At 43.7% G+C, this 19759-nt stretch overlaps 1 protein-coding gene across 5 annotated transcripts in view; it reads right to left on the bottom strand.

The window, feature by feature from the left end:
* Window positions 1-817: 817 nt before the first annotated feature.
* The window catches only part of LOC139159724 (class I histocompatibility antigen, F10 alpha chain-like), a 34934-nt gene continuing 15992 nt past the window's right edge, over window positions 818-19759 (bottom strand). The window contains exons 3-9 of one of the 5 annotated variants that reach the window (XR_011557825.1): window positions 14078-14353; window positions 5452-5733; window positions 4612-4713; window positions 4062-4094; window positions 2756-2789; window positions 2200-2350; window positions 818-1492 (exon numbers count right to left, since the gene is read on the bottom strand). Coding sequence is in view for 2 of the 5 variants with exons in the window: in XM_070737078.1 (XP_070593179.1) it covers window positions 1416-1492; window positions 4062-4094; window positions 4612-4713; window positions 5452-5733; window positions 14078-14353 (770 nt within the window). In the remaining 3 variants the exon portion in view is untranslated. Of the gene's footprint in view, window positions 1493-2057; window positions 2351-2755; window positions 2790-4061; window positions 4095-4611; window positions 4714-5451; window positions 5734-14077; window positions 14354-19759 lie in introns of all 5 variants that reach the window. The other 4 variants (XR_011557824.1, XR_011557826.1, XM_070737080.1 and 1 more) reach the window with 4 other exon arrangements.

Genomic DNA, 19759 nt, shown 5'->3' with positions numbered 1-19759 from the left:
CTCTTGAATACAGGTAGTCCTCGACTTACGGCCACCATTGAGCCCAAAATTTTCAGGTAGTCCTCGATTTACAACAGTTCATTTAGTGACCATGAAAAGCTACAACAGCACTGGAAAAAAAAACACATGACAATTTTTCACAATTATGACCCTTTCAGCTTCCTCATGCTCAGGTGATTTACATTTGGGTGCTTGGCAACTGACTCATATTTATGACCTTTGCAGAGTCTAGCGGTCAAGGGGTCTCTTTTGCAACCTTCTGACCAGAAACGTCAAGGGGAAAACCAGATTTAACAACTGCATTGAACCACTTAACAACTGTGGCATGAATGCTCGTAAAATGGGGCAAAACTCACTTAACACATTTTTCATTTAGCAACCTAAAATTGTGGTCGTAAGTTGAGGACTATCTGTAATATGGGGGACATCTTTCCCATCAATCAGGGGTCTCCCCACTCTTGGGCCACTGCATCAGATGGGGCAGCTGAGGAGCCCAGAGAGGATCTCTCAGAAGCAGGAGAAGCTGCTAATAAAGTCAATTTATAATGTTCCTTCCATATTTTTCCCAATCTTCTAATTGGATCGTGCAGCCAAAATTTTTCATCCAGGCGAACATATTTTCTTTTCCTGTTTCCTCAATGTTATCATAATATAAATGTTAATTATACATTTTTGTTATGAATTTAATATCTGGTCCAATCAATAGTTTATCTATTAAATTATATTTCTTAGCTATACCAAATTTTACCAGGTCTGATTTATATCTACTTTGTATTTGATAATATGTTATTATTATTATCTCACAAAATAATTTATCTTTTTTTCAAAGAGATGAAAAACACCTTTAATTTTCTTTTGAAAGGTAACAGAAACAGATAAGCAATAGCTTCCACAGGGAAATTGTCTCTTTTATCCCTGGGTTAGAAAAAAAAATGTGTGTGTGTGGGGGGGTTATTTTACCATAAAAAAATTAAGGGAGAAATATTGAGGGTCTTTTTAAAAAGTTAGAAAAGGCCATATTTATAGTATAATATTGTGCAAATTTAAATGTAACATCCCCCACAAATTCCTTACAGTTAAAAAGTTTAAAATTTTGAATATAATGGTAAACAACAACAGAGCAGAAAAATATCCTTTAAAAGTCAAATTAGGCACTATAAAAAAGTTTAAAAGTCAACTAGTCATGACTCCGGCGATTGAAAAGGTTCAAGGTGCAGTTAAAACCCAGATGTGCTTAAAAAAGCCGAGCAGCAGAAGGCAAAGGATGGCAAGAGGTTAGACCTTCTGATCACTCAATAATAAAAATTGCAGCCATCCAGCCCCCTCTCTTCTCTGTCTGTGCATGATTGTCCAAAGATCATCTTGGGTCGTTCTAGCCTCTTCTTTAAACAACAGAGAGCAAAACCACCAAATAATCAACTTCGGGGCAAAATCAGCTGATCTCTGTTCAGCAACTGATGATGCGAGAAGTTCGTGTTCCATTTTTTAAACTCTGAAAATACATAAATGGCACTTACACACAAAAAAATAAGAGACAGAAAAAAAACCCTCCCCTTTCAATCCAAGCAACTCTGATGAAGGTTAACATCTCATCACTCTCCCTTAAAGTAAAACCAGCTACTCTTCATCCTGTTCCTCACCCCAATTCACTATGAACCCTTCTCTAAAACCTGTCAATCAGCAGAAGCCCGTTACTGATCAGAAATTACAACACAAGTCTAGAAGCTATATTAAAAATGCTACTACGAGCCATGCAAAGCAGTTTGGGCCACTCTAGGAGGTCAGGCCAGAACTCAGGACCTTCTGTGGTCATGGCTTGGTGGGCGTAGAAAGGGAAGGATACTGCAAAATCTCCATTCTCACCTGACTGAGACCAGCCAGGGATGGTATTTGCCGGTTCTCCAAACTACTCAAAATTTCTGCTACCGGTTCTCCAGAACCCTTCAGAACCTGCTGAATTTCACCCCTGGCCCATAACTCTGGAAGCAAGCAGAGGTCCTCCCAGAGTCTGAGAACTTCCAGGCAGGAGTAAAGCCAGTGGAAGGAGGTGCCCTTACTCACTGAGGGGAGCAGTGGAGTCCTCCCCAACCCTTTCTGGTCCGAAAACAGCCAAGTGGGGCGGGAGTCTTGCTAGGAGACTCGTTTTACACCAGGACCCAGCAGAGCTGGATTGAATTTCTGCATGGGAAATGGGGAAACCTGGGATGCTGTAGCTGGAGGGTCAGGATGGGCTGCTCTGTGGAAGACTTGCTGGATGTCTGGGACGGAAGGAGACTGCCTGTCCAGGTGGGCATGAAGATTGTATGAAGAGTGGACTGTGCTGAAGAACGAAGCTGGAAAACCAACTAGGCTAAATAAAGGTATTTAAAAGAAAAGGGAAATATAAATATAAATAGGAACTCTGGGGGTTTTGTTTGTTTGTTTGTCTCTCTTCCTGTCACTTGTGAACCGAACCAGATGGATATTTCTCCCAACACCCTGAGGACACTCAAATCTCCTCTTTGCAGGTCTCTGAGACTCCTGATCCCAGACAGTCTGAGCCTGAGAGGAGCCCCAGTCTGGCCTTGCAGAATAAGAATTTGGGGGCAGGCAGGCCTCTCCCCAGAGCCCATTTGAATCTCCCTCAAATTCCTCACTTTCTAACGTCTGAGTAGATTTCCCAAAGTATTTTCACCATTAGTTGTTCCTGGGACCTCAAAGCCCTGAACCTCCATTCCTTCCCCAACTCCATACAGCCCCCATTGGGGTGACTCACCTGCGAGGGGGCTGCTAAATGGCCTGGTTCCTCCCTGCATTGGAGAGAGAGACACAGAGTGAGAGGACAGAAAGGGAATGGACACAGGAACAGGAATGCTTTGTCCTGATCCTCTTCTCTCTCTTCACCATTAAACCTCTGCAGCCTCATGAATCTCTCAGAGGAGACCAGCCTGTTCATTTATTTCATGATTTCACTTCTATGACATCCATCTCTCCAATGTGACTCCAGGAAGCTTGCAATAAAATTCAACAAATGCCACATAAAATATTTTAAACATTACATTATGACCTAGATTCCTCCACCAGATCACATTGCCATTGCTCCGACAACAAGATCATATCTGCTGTGTGACCACTGTCTTCAGTTGGGCCCAAGATGATCTAGAAAAGGCCCATGTCCACCATGGTGAACATGAACCTCTGGACCACGTCCGAGACCAAACCCAGAGATGGCAGATTGAAGACTCCTAGGACCAGAATCCTGGGGCAACTCCATGCCAACCCTGAGATGGTCACCAGCACTCAGGCAGGGAAGTGGCCATGCATCAAGGAGGCTGGTATAGTATTAACAAGCCCAACTGATCTCTTGAGCCCCGATTCAGAAACAGGGAATCACAACCAGAAACCTGGGGATCAAGGCCCTTAAAGGCCAAAAGAGACTCTCAGAGGACCACTGCCATCCCACCTGCCCTTGGCCCTGGAGACCGGCTGGTGCCAAAACCTCAACCCAGCTGGACGCATCTCTGAGAGGAGAATCTCCCCACTTCCAGAATCAGCCAGGTCTCAGCTATGCCACCTGAAGAGTCTCTATTGGGGATCACGGCATTGCCAGTGGTTTTCCTATTTCCCACCAAGGAATGAAGGGCTCTTTCCCTCAAAGGGGCCCAGGCTCCACCATGCAGACTGTGGGCTGCCTTCCCTGCCTGGATGAAAGGGCCTGGAAATCCAACAGGGAGAGTTCCCCTTCTCCTCCCCAGGAACAAACCAGTGCAAGGAAAGTGGATTCTGCAAGTTCCTCCTACTTGGAAACCAGAGCAGATTCTCACTCAGATCAAACTTTTCACCCAGATGGATCTTCTCATCCTCTGGGGGGTTTCTTGTCCTGGATCTTCACTCCCAATATCAGCCTGACCCTTATGGAAAGGGGGCCTCCTTCCCCAGCTTAGTTCTTAGGAGGAAATAGCACAACTATGCAGCTTCATGAGTGGCTTTTGTGTTTAAACACACACACAATCCTCAAGTGATGGTGCCTATGAGGCTTGTTCTAAGTTGGAGATTACATGGAAGGAGGACAAATCACTCACTTGGGACTGCATTGTAGTCTTCTTGACGTCTGTCTGCAAGGAGAAAAATCAATTAAAGGTAAAAAAAATCCACCAGAGATCGTTCAATCTCTCCCTCAGTAAGAGGAAGAACCCCAGGAGATATTTCACAGTCACTTTGTCCCATCAATAAAGATAGAAAAAGCTTCAAAATACAAATGTATCTCCTGATTTTCCCCAAGAGAGACCTGCTGCCTCCGAGATGGAGGGAGGGGAATTGGGGGAAGCAGCTGGGAGGGGAGGGAGGTTCCCATGGAAATCCTTCTCTGCTGCTCTTTGGTCAAAGCCTTTGAGGAGGACAGAGGAACTGGGATGCCTCTTCCCAACTCAGAAGAACCTCAGACTGCCTGAATCTCAGACTCAGCTGAACCGAGACTGGAGTCCCAGCAAGAGGCTGAGATCTCAGATGCTCCCCAAGAGGGCTGGGACAACAGGACAGAAGGAGGCCCAGAAGGAGCTCCCCAAAGGGAAAGACTTGGGGGAATCTCCCCATATTACTTCCATCACCCCACCCTCACCAAAAAATACTTACTGAAAAACACCACAATCCCAGCAATCCCACCCACAACGAACAGAGCAGCCACAACACAGCCGATAATGATGAGCCAAAGGTTGGATTTTGAATCGGTGGGTTCTGAATTGGGAGAAAGAGCAATTAAATTTGATTATTTCCTGTACCATGGTGACAATCATCAATGAAAAAATTGGATTTCAATTTGAATTTTGAAACTTTGGAAATCCGGTGTATGTTTGGGACACTTCTGAGCATATGCAGAGTTCTTTGAGAGGGGGATTTTTTCCTTGGGTTTTATGCTGAGCCTCAGAAATTCACATATCGTATCATAAAACAATGTGCAACTTCTTTCTTAGAGCAGCAACACAGAGTGACCTTTTGACCTTTAAAGCCGGAAACCCTGTCAGTCTCTGATGGGAAAAAGCTCAAGCTTGGGAGCCTGTTTTCTGACTCCTGATGTCCATCAGTCCAGCCAAAATCTGCCTTCAGAAAAGGGGCTACCAGACTCCTGATTCTTCCACTTTAGGAATTGTAAACAAAAGCAAATCTATTTCTGGTGCTCAGCGTAATTGCTGCTTTTCTGCTGGGAGGAAGAACCAGGGGAGGCCTAAGAGAGGATCTAAGGGCATTTCATCAGGGTCGGCCAAATATTGTGATGGGATTCTGTAGTTTCCTTTCTATCCCCTGAAGTCAGTTCTAGGGTCTGGTCCCTGCAGCTTCACCAACCTCAAACACTGGAAAACCAATGTATTAAAGCTCAGGTATGTTCACATCTGGACACACCTGGAGCCAGATTTAGCTCCCACCCCCGACCAGGCTGCCAAAGAGCCCAGCCTTTCCCTCCCTGCAGCCTCTCACCCTTCAGCTCCAAGTCCAGAGGATCCTGCAGGCCGTCGTGCTCCACGTGGCACCAATAGCGGCCCCTCTCTTTGGGGTCGATCTGGATGCTGATCCAGTAGTGGTAGGTCCCATCCGTGTTGGGGGCCAGAAACCCATGGAAGGTGTCCTGCAGCCAGACCTCCCCGTCCCTCGTCCAGGAGGCATCGATCTCCCTGGGGTAGAAGCCGTGGACCCGGCAGACGTGCGTCTCCATCCCATCCTCCACCTCCGTCCTGCTGCTCATCGTCACCACTGGAGGCTCTGCGGAAACACCGGAATGGACTCTGAGCCCCTCCAGAGACTGAAAGGTGGGTGAGAAAATCAGGGGCAGGAAACTCTCCCCCTATTTCCCCCTCCACACCTGAAGCATCTCAAGGGGTTTTGGGAAATGCTTCGAATCTGGAAAACGCTCAACCACAAGAACTCCTGGTTTTGAGTCCTTCCCAGGGACTCAGCCTGAAAAACCTCCGGCAGCAAATTGAGGGTCCAAGGAAATTCCTCTCTGTCTGCTTTGAACTCTGGCTGATCTTGGGCTGCTCCCTTCAGGGGAGGGAGAGTGGAGATGGTCTCTTAGGTTCCCTCTCAAAACAGCCACAACACAGAAGATTCTCTCTACTTTCTGCATCCTCTTCTGCTCCCCTGAATCTGAGGCTGCTCCAGGCCTTTTTCCAAGGGACACAACCCCAATTTTAAGGGGAAGAGAGATCAAAGGGAATCTCACACTGATCAATTTGGAAAAGAGATTTTGCCTCTGAAAAAGGGGGGTGGGCAGAGAGAGATTGATGTCAATGGGAAGAGAGAGAAGGTCCTGTTGGCAATCAGTGGGGGGGGGATTCCCCCATTGATTCTAATCTCATGAAGCTAACCCTGGAGGGGACTTCCAGTTTGAGGTCACGTCGTGGCGGAGCGGTCTTCGAGGGCTCTCGAGATCGATCTCCGCCTTTCTGCTCTTAGGCCCGCCATTTGAGGCAGTTGCAGCCTGGAGGGACGAGCAACTTTTAGGGGAACTCTCCGTGTACCCGTTGCGGTAAGGCAACCCTTGGGGGGGAGCGGAGAAACGCCCAGGCCGGGGCTGAAGAGATCAGCCTGTGCCGATCCGAAGACTTGGCTGCCCGACATCCTGTAGGAAGCTAGAAGAGCAGCTAAAAATAGACCGAGTATCGAGGTATTGAGTATCGTTTTGGATGGTATGATGGTCGGCGAGATTGAGAAGGGCTTTTACTGAACGGTGGCGAGCGACGGTGGGTGTGTTTCCCTGCTGCGAAGGAAGGAACCAACTCGGTGACTCAGCAAAATCACAAGGCGGCGGCCATTACCGAGTGGGGAAGAGAGGTCGGGGGATCGCATTGAGAGCATCAGTGTCGACGGTGGAATTTGGCTTGAACTTTCCCCTGTACCCGGCTTTTTGTGTTGGAGAGGATAATATCTGTTTGGATCGGCAGCAGGAGCTAAGTGGGTTAAGTGAATGTGATGGTGGTTTGTGGAGGTTGGTGAAAGTTCGTGGAAGTTTTTGGAAGTTGTGAGAAGGAGTGATACTTGGCTATTTGGAGTCCCTCAGAACGAGCTTTGAAAACCGGAAGCCGGCGCTGATGCAAGGGTATATATAAGTGTGAATACAGTATTTGATTCGTTGAAAATAACTGAACAGCTTTTGGAACTATAAATATAAGAGGGTACAAATAGTCCAAGGTTTGGCATCCGTTTGTGTATAAACTCTTTTGACTCTCTCTGCCTCTGACTATATCATAAATCTTGAAGATCTTCTACCATACTCCTGACTATTAGTTACCTATATTGGATTTAATTCATCTCCTCTTACTATGATAATCTTAGACTCTCTGAATAATTGACTATTATTAAACCGCTGACTGATATTTGAATAAGGAAATAAATTAATATTGAAGACGGAAGAAAGAAGAAAGAAGATAGAAGGAGAAAAAGAAATTATTTAAAATTGTCCCAAAACACCTTGTCTCTAATATAACCATAAATTCTATAATCCTTTATCTAGTATACTTTAGCTCTTTACTTCAACCCTTTCTTACTCTCTCTTATATTTTAGTAATATTAAAAACTTAGTAATATTAGTAATATCATATAGTAATAATAATAGAGTATAAGATTTCAATATTTACATACCTACATACTTACATATTTATATATTTATATATATTTAGGAATATTGATATTAGATAAATTGGATTTAAGCTTTGAGCCTCATGTGTAAAGGTTTGTTTATTAACTAAATAATTAATTAAGAACATTAAGCCAAATATTAGAGTACTATTTAATTAAAAATATCAAAAGCATTTTTGGAAATAAATTATTGTTAAAGATTGATAAAGATTTTATAAATTTAAGTTAATTGACATTTGTATAATTTTGTATAAATTTTTGATGAATTGAATTGATATTGATTGATATTTGAATCAACTAATTAGCTTAAATCAACTGATTAATTAATTAACTAACGCAATTGTTTAGCTATTTTTATTAATTATATTGAATATATGTAGAAATTGATTAACTGACAAATTCGATTATCTGCCCAATTATTTGGTGGGCAAACTGATAGTAAAACTTGCAACACTGTGGGTACTAAGTTAACTTAAAATGTCAAGACCTTTAGCAAACGTTTCCCAATTTAAAGGTGGAAATAAATCTGCAACATCCCAACCTACAACCCCTCAGAGTTCTAAAGGGGCAGAAAGTGTGACAGCTATGGCTTCCCAGTCCTCAACAATTACACTTGCATCATTGCAAGAGTCACTGCAAGAGTTAATACTAAAAATGTAAGAATCCCTAGATCAAAATTGTGAAAAATTGGCTGAGAACATACAGAATGTAAGAGGGGAAATTCAAAAAGATATACAGAGAGTGGAGGACAGAGTAGGTAAGATGGACGGGAAAATTGAGCTTATTCAAGGCGCACTTTCTGAAAATGCACAAAAGATACAGGAGATAGAGCAGAAAAATGAAAAGTTGGAAGTTAAATTGCAGGAAACAGAAGAAAATACAAGGTCAGCCATCCAAAATATGGAAGAGGCCCTGTTAAATATGGAGCTTGAAAAAGCCTCTTTTTTCTTAAGATTTCAAAACATACCAGAAAGCAAGGAAGAAAACATAGCAGACACAATGGCAGAGATAATAGCGGGCGTAACGGGATCAACAGCTAGGAGGGTACTGAAGGAAATAGATGAGATATATTGTGTGTACACTGGATATGCCCACAGGAATAAATTACCTCGAGAAGTTCATGTAAGGTTTGTTAAAAAAAACGGCAAGGGATGAGATATACCATTTGGCCAAAGATGACCCGATAATACATAAAGGAAAGGAGGTAATAGTTCTAAAGCAAATCCCTAGGCGAATTAGAGAAAAGAGAAGGCAATATCAAACTCTAACATCTAAACTGCACCGACATAAAATTTCCTTTAGGTGGCTTATCCCTGAAGGTCTTCTAGTCACCCTTCTAGGGAAAAAACATAGGGTTAACACAACAGAAGAGGCTCAAAACTTTTTAGAACAAAATATTAAGACAATTGAATTACAAGAACTAGGGGGGAGAGGGAGAAAGGAGGCGGAGAGTAGAGAGGAGTCAATATCGGATGAGAACATACAAGAACCGGAGATCAGATATAAACGACCAATCAATGGCAAAGAAGGGGCAACTACAAGGTCTAGAGCAGGAGGTAGAGAGCGGAACTAAGAAAATAACTACAGACGAAGAACTATCACTAATATCCATAAACATCAATGGTATAAATGCTTCAAAGAAAAGGAATAAAATATGACATAAATTGACTAAAAGCAACCCAGATATAACCTGTCTCCAGGAAGTACACATCAAGAAAGATCAGCACTCAGTCTTAGAATGTCCAAAACTAGGGAAACTTTTCGCTTCCCTAGCACCAGTCAAGAAACGTGGAACTGTAATTTATGTCAAACCACGACTAAATCCCAAATTACTATACTCTGATGAAGAAGGAAGGATCTTGGCAATACAGATAAATAAAGGGAACACCCCCACAGTAATAATCTCAATATACGCTCCAAATAAAAAACAGGCTGAATTCTATGCTAAATACACCAAATCTTATTAGACATTGATTCAAAAAAATTTGTAATAGTTGGCGATTACAACTCAATAGCGAATAGAAAAAAAGATTACAAAAGCAGTAATAAGAAAAAAGCTAGAAAAACTCTTCCACATACTTTCAAACATATGGTAGAAGAATTTTTATTGAAAGATACGTGGAGATCCTTATACCCAAATAATAGATACTATACATACTTTTCATTCCCACATAAGTCGTGGTCGAGAATAGGCATGGCATGGGCCAGCCAAGAATTTACTCAAAATATCATAGAATCAGAGATCCTCCCTAACACCTGGGCAGACCACAATCCAATTTGGCTAAAATGGAGGAGCAAGAAAGATCTATTAGGAAAAGGTGGTCGTTAAACCAATCTATTATTAAGGAAAAGGAATATATACTAAAAATGGAAAAGGAATTAAAATATTTTCTAGAAATAAACGATAATGGCAAACAAATAAAGCCAATTTATGGGACACTACGAAGGCCTATATCAGAGGCTTATCGATAGCATATCTAGCGGGTAAGAATAAGCAAAAGAAAAGTGAAATACACAAGTTGACTCAAAAAATCACCACTTTAGAAGAAGAACTTCATAAAAACCCATCTGACCCCAAAACACTAAAAGAACTGAATTTGATAAAACACAAGGTGAATTTACACTATCAGGAGGAATTGGCACAAAAAATTAGAAGCCAAAAACAAAATTTCTTCGAAAATGCCAACAAGCCTGGGAGATGGCTAGCGTGGAAACTAGCCTCTCAACAAGCAGATAGATACATTGAAGGTTTAATTGATTCACAGGGGGAAAGACAAACGCAGGAATCAAAAAAAAAATTATAGCTGAACAATTCTATTCCAATCTATACGATCAAGAACAGGTGGAGGAAAGTACCGTAAAATCAATGACTACCTAGGACAAATAGAATTACCAAAAATTTCCGAAGATCAAAAAACAAAACTAAATGACAAAATTACGATAATTGAACTTAGGCAAATTCTTGGTAAACAAAAAAACAATAAATCTCCCGGACCGGATGGGATACCTTTTGAGTTATACAAGACTTTACAAGGATTATTAGAGACATATATGTTAGAACTATTTAATGATATCCTATCGGGCGGGAATATACCAGAGTCATGGAAGCACGCATACATTACTTTAATTCCTAAAAGTGAATCTGAAAAATCCCTAATCCAAAACTATAGGCCGATTACCCTCCTCAACACTGACTACAAAATTTTAGCGGCAATAATCTCTGAAAGATTAAAACCAATCTTAAATCAAATTATCCACACTGACCAAAGCGGTTTTCTCCCGTACAGACAAATCAAAAATAATACTAGAATGATACTGAATGTAACTGAATATTACGATGTACAGATTGGAAGACAAGCTGCATTGGTCTTTGTGGACGCGGAAAAAGCATTCGATAAAATTAATTGGAGATATTTCATACTGCAGCTACAAAAAATGAATTTTGGAGATCAATTAGTGAGTCTAATACAATATATTCGCAGCAAAAAGCTAAAATAATAATCAATAAAGAAATGACTGAGGAAATACAAATTAGAAAAGGTGTAAGGCAAGGGTGCCCGCTGGCACCATTGATTTTTATAACAGCATTAGAAGCATTACTGATTAAGATACGAAACAACCCGAAAATAAAAGGATTAAAAACTAAAAATGAGGAATTTAAGTTACAAGCTTATGCGGATGATATGGTGTTCATTCTGGAAGACCCACTGATATCGGGTAAACATTTATTAAAAGAGATAGATGACTTTGGAGCAGTGGCAGGGTTAAAAATAAATAAAACTAAAACTAAGATAATAGTTAAAAATATGACTTTAAGTCAAAGACTAGACTTAGAAAATGAACTGGAAATCCAAATTGCTCCAAAGGTAAGATATTTGGGGATAATTTTTACAGCCAAATGTAGTACCATATACAAAGACAATTATGAAAAATTTCTGCAAATGACAAAAACAAATTTGGATAAATGGGCCAATCTCCAACTTTCATTTCTTGGAAAAATCGCAGTGATAAAAATGAATATACTCCCTAAGATTCTCTTTCTCTATCAGACAATACCTATAAAATTACCCAGGAAATTTTTTGATTCACTAAAGAAGTTCACCCATCAATTTATCTGGAGCAAAAAAAAAAAAGCCAGGCTAAAATACAAACACCTACAGGACCACAGGAGCAGAGGAGGGATGGGAGTGCCGGACTGGAAGCTATATTATAAAGCTGCATCATTGAATTGGATAAGAGAATGGATCATCTTAAGGGATAAAAGAACACTAGCCCTAGAAGGCTATAACCTGGAATTTGGTTGGCACTCATATTTAATAGGGAAAAAAGGTAAATTACTTACACACTTCAAACAGCATTTTATGAGAAAAAGTCTAATAGAAGCATGGCAATCAGTGCAAAAGTCCCAATATTTGCAAACACCAAGATGGCTATCTCCGAACGAGGCCATAACATATCCCAAGACAATGATCCTAAAGAATAAGATAACATATGACCAATTATTAAATGAAAATGATACATTAATTTCTAAATTGGACCTCCAGGACAAAGGAATTAAATTGGACTGGATTCAATATTACCAAATTAGATCCAAATATAAAGAGGACAGGGAAAGGCAAGGATTCCAAAAAATTGGCACATTTGATAAAATTCTATTGGGCGCAGATGACAAACAAATTTCCAAAATTTACAAATATTTGCTCTACCAAGAACTTGCCGAGGAGGAAGTTAAAGGTAGCATGATAGCCTGGGGGCAAAACTTCGGGTATACGATAAACTTACCAGAATGGGAAAAAATTTGGGTAAATAATTATAAAATAACACTTTCAATTCCATACAAAGAGAATATATACAAGATGTTCTACAGATGGCATCTACCCCCAGCCCGTCTTTCCAAAATGTACCCAAAACTGTCCCCCATCTGTTGGAAGTGCCGGGAAAAACCAGGCACTTACTATCATATGTGGTGGACATGTTCAGTAGTCAGACAATTTTGGGGGAAAATACAAAATATGATTGAAGAAATTATAAAAAAGGAAATAAAAATAAGACCAGAACTCTTCTTATTAGGAATATTCAGACAACACTTCTCAAAACATGATAGACATCTAATATTACATATCACAACAGCGGCTAGAATTATGTATGCCCAATCATGGAAAGAGGAGCTCCCTCCCACAATCTACAGTGTGATGAATAAAATCTACCAGGTGGTAGAAATGACAAAGCTGACCTATGAGTTACAAGATAGGGACATGGAAGACTTCCATAAAAGCTGGGACAGGTGGTATATCTGGGTTGCCCAAAAAATAATAAATTAGAACTAAATTATAACTTATGTAAATTACAATTAGGATCCTCAATACTAAATTTAAAAGTAACAAACTTAATTACAATTTATACACATTAAGATACAATAGCACCATTATACCATTGAAGGATATATATATGAATGATAAAATGTTATGAAGAATGTATATATGCAATTGATGTATAATAAAGTAATAAAAGGACTAGACTTAAGCTGCACATTAAATGTACTACTCTTAGAGTAGTTTAAATGTAAATAACGATATCAAAATGTAATTGATAAAGCAGAGTGCTTTATTTTTCTCTTTCTTGATTTCACACCTTTTTTTTCTTTTACTCTTTTTCCTTCTTCTATTTCAATTGTGTGTACGTTGTGTTGTATTATATGTAACATACTTGTGTGATTTTATTGTAAATATTTAATAAACTTTCTAAAAAAAAAAAGAAGAAGAAGCTAACCCTGGAGGGATTAAGGACCCCAGGGGGAAAGGAGAGACCAAGGGGTGTTCTAGATGGTAAATTAATAAAAAGTTCTTGGGAGAGATTATAATGTGAGTCTTCCTGTGGGGGGAGGGGGTGTTCCTAAAGGTGGGGAGCGGGTTGCTGCTCCCTTTGATCCCCCCCCCCAGAAAGAGAATAATCAAACATCCATGGCCCTTTTGCCCAAGTGGGGACACTGATAATGTCTTCTTAATGATAGAAATGGAGCCCCCTAGTGGTGGGGGTGGGGGATGCACCATCAGGTGCAAGGCAGGGAGGGAGCCCCCTATGGGAGGTGGGGAGACGCAGAGTTAATGGGAGGAAATGAAGAGTGCCCACCACTCTCAACTACAGTTTGGCTACTGGGGGTTTCACTGAATGGCCCCAAATGGTTCCCTCATTGTGGGCAGTGAACTGGACACCCTTAAGTGCTTTTCCTGCCTGATCCACCCAGACACCTGCCAGGCAGAGGCTGCATTTCCTGGTCCATTGAATGGCTGCCTGGTTGTGAGAACCAATCAGGGCTTCCCATGTCCTGGAAAGAGGTTGAAAAGGGGGGGGGGGAGAGGATTCCCACCAGGGAAAAAACAGGCTGTAGACCAGGGACTCAAAAGGGCTGAATGTGTCCAGGAGATCCGGCCATAAAGGAGGAAAGTCCAGTCTGCATTTAGATGCTCACCTGTCCTCAGAAGCGTCTCATTCCCATAGGACAGGTATTTCTGCAGCCACTCAATGCAGGTTTCTTCCAGGTAGGCCTTCCATCTCTGATTATATCCTGGTAAAGCGTCCAATTTCCTCTGGGTGATCTGGGCCTGGGGGTCGGGAGCCACCCAAGTGAGGGTCTCCTTGTCAAAGGTGAGGAAGGTCCTCCCGTCATAGCCATCCTGCTGAAACCCTCCTTTGCTCCCGTCTCTCCGGAGCTCACAGCCATACATCCACTGCCATGTGTGAAGGCCTGAAAGGCAAGAGAGGAGGATGGTTTCCGGAGTCCTGAAGATAGACAGAGCTGCCCCCCTTCCTGCAGGGACTTTGAGAGAGGCACTGACACCCCCATTTCCTCCCCAGAGTTCAAGGGAAAGGAAGCCCTTACTACCTGTGGCAAAAAAATCCACATTACCCAGGGTCATGTGACACCCCCCCCAGGGGGTCCACATCACTATTTGAGAAGCTCTGGGCTAACCAGAAACAAACCATGGTTTAGTGCAATGTGGGAATGAAGCCATGAAGGGCCACAAAGGAATATTTTCCTCAGCAACAGCAGCAAGTGGCCCAGTCTGATCTGGACACCCGAAGGGCTATTGGCCTTTGAAATGAGCTTGAAGTCCACAGTCTTTGCAAGGCCCTGGAGAAGATATTTAGACTTCAAGTGACCAGATTCTTGGATTTAAAAAAAAAATAATGTTTGAAAAAGCCAAAAGAAAATCCTGAAATGTTTCTACCCCTTTTGGGGCTTGAGAAAGAGGAAGGACGCCAAGAACACTTAAATCTAAGGGAAAACCACCTGGAAATAAAGTTGAACTAAACTGACCAGTGTTCCTTTCCACACCCAGGAATGTCAGGTGAGGGGATCCTTTCTCTGCATCTTCTGCTCAGCCAGAGATCTTCCCTTTGGAGGAAGAGGAAGATCCTTGTGATCTGCAGTCTGATCCTTCCCCCAAGAGGAGATTCCCTGATCTCTCCATGGGAAAAACAGTTCTGGATTCCTGTCCAAGGAGAATCTCTTGCCATTCAGTTTTCAACTTCAGAGATCAAGCTCTGTCTTATTCCAGAAGCATCAAAAGTTAAAACAGAAAATGTCTTATTTCAGTTGAAGGTGAAATGTGTTCTTATCTCAACTTTGGCACAGAAAGGAATATCTGTACAGCCATATTTTTTTTTAAAGCACAGGGATCTCATTGAAAAGGCAAGTTTTATTTTTTATTATTAGTATAAGAACTCTGTTAAAGGCTGTTTTAGAGGAGCTAAAATATAGTTAAGTTTATAATGGCTGTGGAAAATATCAAAAATCACTTCTTGATCTTTTTTCTTTATTTTCTTCAATTGATATGTGTGAGAGAAAGGAAAGACAATTGGACAGGGGAGGAAAGGCACACCAGTGCACTTATGTACGCCCCTTACTGGCCTCTAAGGAACCTGGAGAGGTCAATCATGGATAGTCTAAGGGAGAAATGTTGGGGGTTAGGGGTTGACACTATTGAGTCCGGTAATTGTTTTCTTATAATTTTTTAATTTTTCTTTGATTGGCTTCCATTTTCTCCTTCAATTTATGTTACTTTCTATTAGTTTTTATCTTTTGTTCAAAAGGTTTAATGCAAATTATATTTAAAAGTTTAAAAAGTTTAAAAAGCAAACATGATATCAGGGATCATTAATATTGTATTGAAAACACAAGAGAGGCTAATATCATGAAGCCATTACATGACTCAAGGGAGAGCAACCACATCTAAAATATTGGCAGCAGTTTCTACCGTGTTTCCCCGATAGTAAGGCAGTGTCTTACTTTATTTTTACCCCCAAAAGCCCCCCTATGTCTTACTTTCGGGGTATGTCTTATATTGGAAAAAATAAGACACACCCCGCCAACCCACCTACCCGAACCCGCAACACCCGTGTCCGGTAAAAAGTAGTAGCACCCTCCCCCCCCCACACACACAAACACACGGAGACACATCTGCATCCCCGCCTGCCCGCCCCATCCGGAGCTGCCGGAAAGGAGGCGGGCGAAGGAGGGCGCAGCTCCGGCTGCTCGCCTCGCCCGCCCACCCGGCGTCTCCGAAGCTTACCGGTCTCTGGCGGGCGCCTTTCGGCAGGAGAAGCCTTCGCCGGGCTGCTTCGCTGCTTGTTGCTGTTCCTGATGCTCCCGCCGTGTTGCCCGTCCCGGCCGGTAAGCTTCAGAGACGCCGGGTGGGCGGGCGAGGTGAGCAGCCGGAGCTGCGCCCTCCTTCGCCCGCCTCCTTTCCGGCAGTTCCCCGCGCGCCCTTCGCCTCGCCGCGGTGAGGCGAAGGGGATGGGCGCGTGGGGAGCTGCGAGAAAGGAGCCGGCCGAAGCGGCGGCCCTGGCCGAAGCGGCGGACCAGTTCGCGGCGCTGGCGAGGGAGCTGCGCGCCCAGGAGAATCTCCCTTACGCAGCCTGGTGCCAGCTGGCGGTGGCGTGCTGCGTAAGGGAGACTCTCCTGGGCGCGCAGCTCCCTCGCCAGCGCCGCGAACTGCTCCGCCACTTCGGCCAGAGCCGCCGCTTTGCCCGCCTCCTTTCTGGCAGCTCCCCACGCACCCATCCCCTTTGCCTCGCTGCGGCGAGGCGAAGGGCGCGCGGGGAGCTGCCGGAAAGGAGGCGGGCAAAGGAGGGCACAGCTCCAGCCGAACAAAGTGCAGCCGAGCAAAGTGCAGCAGGTCAAGCAGGCCACCAGGACAGGCCACTGCCGGCCGCTCGGAGCTCTCCACAAGGCTCGGCGTGCGCGCGGCTGCTCCTCCGAAGCCGGCTCGGGGGTTTCCATGAAGAGGCGGTGCCTGCGCCACGGAGGCAGCTGGGCTTGGGCCAAAGAGCCCGAGTGGCCGTCGGCCGCAGCGGCTTGAACTGAGGGGAAAAGTCTTGCGGCGGCCGCTGCGGCCCGAGTGGATGAACGCCGTGCGGGGAATGCATGCTGCTGCTGATGGGGACTGCATGGCTGTTGGCAACGTCTCCGCCCGGCGACCTGCCCTTCAGGCAGCGGCGCCCCCGGGAGGTGCCGCTCGACCTGTTCGAAAGAGCCTAGCGGTAGCCCTGCCCCTCTACGCTCAACCCACCCCGCTCCCTCCTGCGCGCATCCCGACAGAGCTTTCCCTCATTTGCTCCACCGCCAGCTTGGGCCACCCGGTGGGCCAGGCGGCGGCCCTGGCCGAAGCGGCGGAGCAGTTCGCGGCACTGGCGAGGGAGCTGCGCGCCCAGGAGAGTCTCCCTTACGCAGCGCGCCACCGCCAGCTGGCACCAGGCTGCCTAAGGGAGATTCTCCTGGGCGCGCAGCTCCCTCGCCAGCGCCGCGAACTCTTTGCAAAGCGAAGGACGGCGCTGGGGCCGAGGGAACCGCCACCAGGGCTGCTGCCGCGCTGCCTGGGTCTTCCCGAAGTCATCGGGCTCCCCCCCACAATACCCCCGTGTTTCCCCGAAAGTAAGACATATGTCTTACTTTCGGGGTATGGCTTATATTAGCCAACCCCCCTGAAAACCCCCATATGTCTTACAATCGGGGGGGTCTTACTATCGGGGAAACACGGTAGTAAAAAAAACATCCAAAAGGAGAGGAGGGAGCTGGAGAAGGTTCAGAGGAGGCAACTCAGGCGATGGGATGGAGGAAGCAGCCTCCCTTTTGTTCTGTCTGGGTTCCCCCAGACCTCAACACCAACTGGAAAAAACAGCCAGACACTCTGGTAAAAGCCAAAAGTATTTTATAACTGGAAAAAATAAGCACAGAGGAAAACCTGTTCTTCCCAACAGACAGGATATAATACAGTACAGCAGGGTCCTGATGTCCAGACAATACAGCAAGCTTCTTGCTGGCACACCCCCCCAAGGTTTCAATAGTCAAAGGCACAAACCAGGATTCCAAGATACCAAAGTTCACAGTCAGGTCCCACGACTCTCAAAGATAAAACTCCACAAGCCAGGAAGGGTGGGTCTGCCTTTTAGCCTTTCCCAAGAGCACCACACCCAAACCCAGCTGCTGCCACTTTAATGCTGAAAGTATTTAGCCAATTGACTCCGTCTCTGATTAGCTCTTCGTTGTCGCAGATCAATTATGGCTTGTGCACTTTCCTCTAAGGAATCCAGGCTGCTTGCTGAGGAGAGCTCCCCCTGGTGGGACTCTGGCTGTCCTCCCTCTTCTTCAGCCTGGGATTCCTCCTCGTCTGTCTGCACCTCCTGTTCCTCAGCCTCTCCCTCTGAGCTGGAAACCGACAGAAGGTCAGCCGTTCCCGGAGGGGCCTCAGACGGAACCACAACACCTTTGAGGAAAGGTTGGGACATTTGGGGCCATTCATTCATTCATTCATTCATTCATTGGATTTATATGCCGCCGCTTTCTTTTATAATAAATTTTATTTACAAGAATATATACAATAAACACAACAGTACAAATAACAATACAAATATTTAGAAGGAAAAAAAGAAAAAGAAAAAAATATGAAATAAAAAGATAAACATCAATGAAATTATACAATAAGCAATATACAGTAGCAACAAACAAAGAATAAAAATTGGGCGGGTGAACGGCAGATCTGTATCAAACGTTTGTGCTATAAATATTCTCTGTAGCCTGTTACATTATGACTAAAAATTACATTATAAGTAGATAAGAGGTAAAGTTGAGTATAACATAGCAAAGAAATTTAAGAAAGATAAGCTTAATTTTTACATATATCTTATTTCAATCCTTTACTGAAGTAGTTTAAACACCAGACTCTTATCTTTGTATATACAGTATACAATTTGGTATATAGTGAGTTTTTAGCAGTTATTGGTCGGATTGTTCTTTTTTTCTAACCAACGGTTAAAAAGGGTCCCAGCAGTTATAAAACGCAGATTCTACGTTGTTTCTAAGTCCCAGAGTTAATTTGGTCATTTCTGCACAGTTTCTAATTTTTTCTATTATTAATCCAAGGACTTGGGGCAGCTTACAACCTATAAAAAGAACAACAGAATGCAATAGCTAAATCCAATTAATTAAAACAAGCAAGCAATCTAAAATCTCCAGTTATGTTAAAAATCAATCATACCCATTCAGATGACCGTCATATAAACATTTGTCAGCAAGGGGGCTGAGATCTAATCGCCCCAAGCCTGGTGGCATAAATGAGTCTTAAGAGATTGATTGATTGATTGATTGATTGATTGATTGATTGATTGATTGATTGATTGGATTTTATGCTGCCCTTCTCCGAGGACTCTGGTCGGTTTTCAATATATAAAAACAAGGAGGGTGAGGGCAGAAGGCAAAGCGGGTGGGGGCAGTGCGAATCTCTCGGGGGAGCTAATTCCAGAGGGCCGGGAGCCCCACAGAGAAGGTTGTTCTCCTAGGACCCGCCAAGCAACATTGTCTAGTTGACAGGACCAGGAGAAAGCTGACTCTGTGAGACCTAACCAGTAGCTGGGACTCATACAGCAGAAGGTGGTCCCGCAAGTAATCTGGTCCGATGCCATGTAGAGCTTTATAGGTCATTGCCAACACTTTTAATTGTGTCCGGAAACCAATTGGCAGCCAATGCAGTCTGCAGAGTGTTGGAGAAACATGGGCCTACCCAGAGGTGGGCTGCTTAGATGGAATGGTGACGTATGCTCACCCCCGTGGCTCTGAGGGTTAGTTGGAGTCCAGCACAATTATACTACTGCA

Source organism: Erythrolamprus reginae, chromosome 2, assembly GCF_031021105.1.
Source record: "Erythrolamprus reginae isolate rEryReg1 chromosome 2, rEryReg1.hap1, whole genome shotgun sequence".
Lineage (NCBI taxonomy): Eukaryota > Metazoa > Chordata > Lepidosauria > Squamata > Dipsadidae > Erythrolamprus > Erythrolamprus reginae.
This window is presented reverse-complemented; position numbering and strand designations above follow the sequence as displayed.